The sequence below is a fragment of the Sinocyclocheilus anshuiensis genome, unplaced genomic scaffold, assembly GCF_001515605.1.
Source record: "Sinocyclocheilus anshuiensis isolate Anshui unplaced genomic scaffold, SAMN03320099.WGS_v1.1 scaffold881, whole genome shotgun sequence".
In the NCBI taxonomy this organism is placed as follows: Eukaryota; Metazoa; Chordata; class Actinopteri; order Cypriniformes; family Cyprinidae; genus Sinocyclocheilus; species Sinocyclocheilus anshuiensis.
The window spans coordinates 1,109,090-1,116,133 of NW_015558695.1; the positions used below are offsets into that span (position 1 = coordinate 1,109,090).

Sequence of the window (7,044 nt, forward strand, 5' to 3'; positions counted from 1 at the left end):
CTGTATGTCTTGTATGTGAATTGCTAGTATTCATATACCATTTCCAAAATGTAATTTAAAATAAAAAAATAAAAAATGTGTGATTGAGACACATTTATAGCACAATTTGCCACACACAGGGTACAGTCTACAATAGTAAACAATAAAAGCACTTCTTGAGAGAGAGAAGTTAGGTAAATAGCTATTTAACTTAAAAATGTAACATAAGCATGTTAAATGTAGCTAGTTTTGTCTAGTAACATATTTTTATAATTGTATAAAAATTAATGTAATTGTATAAATAATTATAATTGTATTAAAAAAAAAAATACATAAAATAAAAAATGAGTATTTTAATTGTGGTAAAACCTTGTATTGAAAATTTATAATTTAAATAATGTAAAAATAAATACTATAAAATACTACATTAAAACAAAATGCCCCCAAAGATACAAAATAAACATTTTTGAAGGTTTGACTGATTCTTTGTTGCTAAATAAATAAATAAACTGGCAACACTTTAGTATAGGGACCAATTCTCACTATTAACTAGTTGCTTATTAGCATGCATATTATTAGCATATTGGCTGTTTATTAGTACTTATGAAGCACATATTTTGCACGACCATATTCTACATCCCTAATCCTACCCAATACCTAAACTTAACAACTACCTTACTAACTATTAATAAGCAGTAACTAGGAGTTTATTGAGTCGTAGTTAATAGTTAGTTAATAGTGAGAACAGGACCTTAAAATAAAGTATGACCAATAACTTTTTAATGTTTAAACCAGTAATGTTCAAACTACTACAATACAGCATCAATACTGAACTTTTCCAGCAACGATATTTTATTCCAGCTTTAATAAGCAGGCAAACTGGTTTATTTATTCAAATTCACACAGAACCTCTAAAATAAAGAGGTATTAAATGATAGTATAGAAAATTGATTGCATAAAATCATTTGTTTTTGTTAAACTACCTGACAGGAGTCTCCTAGATAGTGTCCTGGGCAGAGACAAATTTCAACATTGTTTGCATGGCGGCCAGAGGGTAGGTTGTCGGCCCCCTCCAGCACAGCAGCGCGCAGCGACACAGACTGAGCAGACTGAGAGTGCAGCGCTCTGATCTGCAGTGACTCCAGCGCCACCAACACCATCATCAGCTCCTCACGGGACACAGAGTTCCCCGTCTGAGCGTGCCTGAAACTCTCCTGCAATGAGAAAGAGGAAACTTGAATTGCAACAACTGTGCATTTGCAGAATTATTTTGTAAAGACTTTTTTTTAGAGTCTGGCACTAAGTTCTTCACCTCTACCAGGTGAACGATGCCCTCCTGGTAAACTTGAGAGAAGGAGACTCTTTGCTCTAGTACCTTGAGTATAACGTCAGGCCGTGTGGTCTCAACTATCAGAAAAGCATCACCTCTCATGGTCTGCGTATGCAAGCGGTAGCGCAGATAGCCTCCGTAGGATGACACCTACACGTACACATAGAAAAGAAAACACAAAAACAGCTTAAGACAAGATTTCTCAAGCAACATAAGACTGCACTAAGCCTGCGTTCATCAACAACATTTAGCACCAGCCTAAACAAGGTGTGCATGAGTTATCAGATTGTTTGTCTGACCCTCATGTTTCCTGTAGCATTAATGTGAGTTATCTGATGGACATTCAGTTCAGCTGTCCGTCTGGCCCCTTACTGTCTGACCGCCGGCTAACCCATAAGCTCGGTGGAAACATATGTCACAGCAGCTGCCATGTTGTCATAATAAGACTCATATAGGATATAAAGTCTAGGTGTAGAAGATTCATGACTCTGGTTGAGTGACATGCTTGTGAATATTATCCCAGATTGCTGTGGACTCACTTTATCACCGAGGTAAGCGCGAGGAGCGTGCCAGTGGAGGTCCTGCGAGACGTCAGGTACGTCACTCAGATCAGCCTCCACCAGATCTTGATCGAGATACGTGGACACGGGGACTTCCTGTCTGTCACTTCTCAATAGCACCCAGCCAGCCATGTCCATGATCTGTAGGGGTGGCCAGATCAAAGCAAAGACATCAGTTAAATGTTATTGCAGTCAGTAATTACACTGAATTCATTTTCACAGACATCCAGTACACAAATGTTCACTGAAAATAATGATAACCTGCAGTTCAAGCAAGTCAGATGTTGATTTTGTAACTGCTCTGAGTGATTCAATAAATCCGTTCAGTGAAAGATTTGTAATATGAGGGTCTTTTTAATGATATATTAAAGGGAAAGTTGAAAATGAAAATTCTGTCATTAATTACTCACCCTCATGTCGTTCCAAACCCGTAAGACCTTCGTTCATCTTCGGAACACAAATTAAGATATTTTTGGTGAAATCCGAGAGTTTTCTGACCCTGCATAGACAGCAACACAACTGGGGTGGCCAGATCAAAGCAAAGACATCAGTTAAATGTTATTGCAGTCAGTAATTACACTGAATTCATTTTCACATCCAGTACACAAATGTTCACTGAAAAGAATGATAACCTGCAGTTCAAGCAAGTCAGATGTTGATTTTGTAACTGCTCTGAGTGATTCAATAAATCCGTTCAGTGAAAGATTTGTAATATGAGGGTCTTTTTAATGATATATTAAAGGGAAAGTTGAAAATGAAAATTCTGTCATTAATTACTCACCCTCATGTCGTTCCAAACCCGTAAGACCTTCGTTCATCTTCGGAACACAAATTAAGATATTTTTGGTGAAATCCGAGAGTTTTCTGACCCTGCATAGACAGCAACACAACTGCCACATTCAAGGCCCAGAAAGGTAGTAAGGACATCGTTAAAACAGAAAAGTGAAAACTTTTCATATGAATACTTTTCGTGTGACTATTATAACGATGTCCTTACTACCTTTCTGGGCCTTGAATGTGTCAGTTGTGTTGCTGTCTATGCAGGGTCAGAAAACTCTCGGAGTTCACCAAAAATATCTTAATTTGTGTTCCGAAGGTGAACGAAGGTCTTACAGGTTTGGAATGACATGAGGTTGAGTAATTAATGACAGAATTTTCATTTTATTTTTGGGTGAATTATCCCTTTAAAAGAACCAGCTCATAAGGGTCATCAGTGTGTAATTCAGACTACACTGGTCATGCTGTATGCATGTTTTTGCGTGTAGCCTGTGACAACTCAACAGAAAGATGGTAAAATATGATTATTGTACTGTGACTGGATATTCAATCCCACACTGGAAGTACCATGATAAAAATATAAAAAATGCATACCAGTTGACAAATCTTTACAGGCATATTTTTGTAACTGGTACATTGCTACAAACTGCAAACATTTTATGGATGGATAAGAATAGGTAAGCTCAAAATCTCACTTTCTATCATATATAAGTGTTCAAAAGTTTAGGTAGAATAAGAAGTTTTTTTAAATTTCCAAAAAATGTCAGTGCTTTTATTCAACAAGAATCCATTAAATTGATCAAAAGTGGCAGTAAGACATTTATAATGTGTTTACAGTTTCCACAAAAATATGAATCAGCACAACTGTTTTCATCATTGATAATAAGAAATGTTTCTCAAGCAGCAAATCAGCATATTAGAATGATTTCTGAAGAATCATGTGACACTGAAGACTGGAGTAATGATGCTGAAAATTCAACTTTGCATCACAGGAATAAATGACATTTTTAAATATATTAATATAGACAATTGTTTTAGATTATAATAATATTTCGCAATATTACTGTTTTACTATATGTTTTGATCAAATAAATACAGTTTGAGAATAAAAGACTTCTTTCACAAAACATTCAAAATTGAAAAACTTTTGAACGGTAATGTATATGCGCATATACATAAAGGTGAATGATTTCTTTATTTATTAAACTACATCTCTTTATCTTCAGTAGAGTACCTCACTCCTCCGTTTGTCAGAGCTGTGGCAGCGGTCAGTGGCTCCAAAGCAGAAGCACTTGGTGCAGCCTTTAGCATTAGTGGGGTCCAAATGAAACGTTCCCAGTTTGCACTGGTCACAGCGAGAGCCTTCCACATTTTCCTGAGAGAGAGCAAACACATCATTGATATAACAGATGAGGGAGATTCCTGAATGTTGGATTATAACATTACTGTAATATTCACAAATAATATGAGGGGGCACCTTGCATAAACAGCGTCCGGTGATGGAGTCACAGACATCTTTCTCAGTTCCTGCCTCGCTGCAGTCACATGGTCTGCAGTTGGGGTATCCGTAAAAACCTGGGGCACACCTGTCACACTGACGGCCAACAATGTTGTTCCTGCACCTGAGGAGGGAGTAATGTGCTTTAGCAGGATGCAAATAACACAAAGTATATATGTATGTATTGTAGCAGTGTTCCTATCATGTCTGGACACAACCAACAAGCTCTCATGTGAAAGAGGGAATGTGGTAAAGAAATGTGGCAATGTGACCCAAAATATGGGCATTATACTCTACCAAACCCAGTCCAAAAACAAGCTATTGGCTTGGGCCTAATACATTCTTTCCAACTATATCTAAGCAAACTGCCATAGTTATTGCTAATTTATCCAGTTATAGTTAATGACCGTGACCTCAATGGATGATGAATGAACGGTTATAATTTATGACATCCTCTTGAAGTGCAGAGATGCTGGTGAGATTGTGCAGCTCACAGTCACAGCAGCTCAAATCCTGCCTCCCTGCAGATTTTAAACAATGCCTAATGAGGGGACGTGCAGCCAATGGACTGAAATAAAATCTCCTAAAAATAAATACCTCTGGAATTCCTGCACTTAATCCTTATATAGACAGTATTGTTATGACCAGAGACAGTGGTTAATAATATCAGTTCTTCAGGCAGTGCTTCACAGAAAAATGTTTGGCTCAGGCGTAAAAGGTCAGTTGTAAACACTCCATTAACTCCATTCCAATCCAAACGACTTGACTTCAGACAGCAGACACATTTTCCCCTAATTTTAATTGTTCCCTAATTTATATGGTTAAAATGGTTTGCCATGCTGGCTATAAATGAAAAGAACAAGTACAGGATTGGTTTTAAGCTCTAGCCCACGGGACGCGCTGCTGCTGCGTTATTCATTCAAAATATTAGAGAAATATAGAAGCTCAATGCGGAGAAGATCTTGTAAGCAATGCATAAATACATGATGGTGTTTTGTTCATAATTGTTTATGCAATTTACCAAATTATATTTGATTTTTATGAGTTAATTTAGACATAATGCACTTTTTTTTTTGTATAGAGTTACTTCCTTGCGTTGACAATTTAAATGCGCTGCATTATTTTGCTCACTGCGCCCTCCTGTGGCCTCGGGAGACAAGACAAAATTTCCTTAAGACCTATTTAATCTGCATATAAAGCATTAGAAATTAGATATTTGTTTAATTTTTATTTTGTGTTTGATTGTTAAAACAAAAAATATTTGTTGTTTGTCTCAATAAATTGGGTTAATTTAAAAATACAGTGGTTAAATGTAAACATTTTTTTTATTGCTCTTAGTTTTAAAAAAGGTTATAAAAAATATCAATAATTATCGATGCTGAACGATATGAAACATTATATAATTGATAAATTATTTAGCTATATCGCCCAGCCCTAATTTATATTAATAAATACTACAATAGTATATAAAAATAGTAGAATAACACTGATAGAGAATTAATGATGAAGAAATAATATAGGTATTAGCAGTAAAGGTGCAGCTGGGAAGGAAAACGGATGTCGCCTATACTATATCCTTGAGACATCACTGGAAAAAGTGCTTAACTGCCCGCTCAAAAAAAAAAAAGTCCTTGATGGGCCGAAAAGGCAAAAGGCTTCATGTTGTTCATATAATATATATTCTGAATATATATTCAGATTCTTAGAAAGTCGACCCCATGAGCCATCGCATGTAGTTTATATATATATGTGTGTGTGTGTGTGTGTGCTGCTGTACTGTACCTGCACTGGCCGTTGTGTGTGTCACAGCCGATTTCCAGTGAAGCCACTCCAGGCCTGGAGCAGTTGCACATCTCACACCCCACCAGAGGATGGCAGCCAAATGTCTGGGGTTCACAGGTGACACAGTCTGGCTGCAGGGTCCGTGGAGGACAGATGCACTCGCCCGTGACTGGCTCACACAGACGAGTACCACAGTTACATGCTAGAGAGGAAAAGAAAAAACATCAGCCATCCATCCATCAATCCATCGTTCCACCACGTGGTTGGTGATACTCACGTCTACAGTTGGGGAAGCCGTAGTATCCCGTGGCACACTGGGAACAGTCTCGGCCAATCACGTTGGGTCTGCACTTGCACTGTCCTCCGAAGGTGTCGCAGGTATCGCTCTCAGCGCCCACCTCATGACAGCCGCAGGGCACGGCGCCGTTATTGAAGAACGCAGACAGAGACACAGCAGAGTTACGACAGAACGGAGACGCTGTGGACGGGCTGAGAAGAACGAGGAAATGTTAAGATGGAAGGCACTTTAATAATGATATATCAGGATATGTTCATGAGCAATATATCTGCACCATATTATCAGCCGTATTAGAGAATAATTTACTGGAATTATCCATTGTTGCATATTTAATTGTGTGTCATTTCCATTTTGGCATTTAAGGTTTTTATTAATTATTTATTTAAAAACGCTCTTTTAAAGTTAGTTTTTAAAAGCACTAATATTTCAATAATACTTAAATGTGATCTTTAGCAAATCTCAAATTAAACATCATACTATACATTACAAAATACATTTTTCAAACATCGTGTTTTGATGTAAACATAAATTTACTTGTAGCAGTGCTTTTTAGTATTATTAGTGTTTTTTATACAATTATAGTATTCATTAGTAGAATAAATTAGCTTTTATTTTTTTATATTTTCAGTTTTCATTTTCATTTTAGTTTAAGTTTGAATAATTTTGCTATTTTTTATTTCTATCAAGCTTTAATTTAGTTTTATTTCAGATTTAGTTTTAGTACTTCAACTAGTAGTAGCCAAGGAAACATTTCTAATTTCTAAAAATTTTCATCTACAGGTAATACATATATATATATATATATATATATATATATATA

At 36.4% G+C, this 7,044-nt stretch overlaps 1 protein-coding gene across 1 annotated transcript in view; it reads right to left on the reverse strand.

The window, feature by feature from the left end:
* The window catches only part of LOC107681381 (laminin subunit alpha-5-like), an 81,772-nt gene that overhangs the window by 19,895 nt on the left and 54,833 nt on the right, over positions 1-7,044 (reverse strand). The window contains exons 34-40 of the mRNA XM_016477662.1: positions 6,204-6,415; positions 5,927-6,128; positions 4,124-4,268; positions 3,881-4,021; positions 1,849-2,010; positions 1,292-1,459; positions 963-1,193 (exon numbers count right to left, since the gene is read on the reverse strand). Of these exons, the coding sequence (XP_016333148.1) occupies positions 963-1,193; positions 1,292-1,459; positions 1,849-2,010; positions 3,881-4,021; positions 4,124-4,268; positions 5,927-6,128; positions 6,204-6,415 (1,261 nt within the window). The remainder of the gene's footprint in view (positions 1-962; positions 1,194-1,291; positions 1,460-1,848; positions 2,011-3,880; positions 4,022-4,123; positions 4,269-5,926; positions 6,129-6,203; positions 6,416-7,044) is intronic.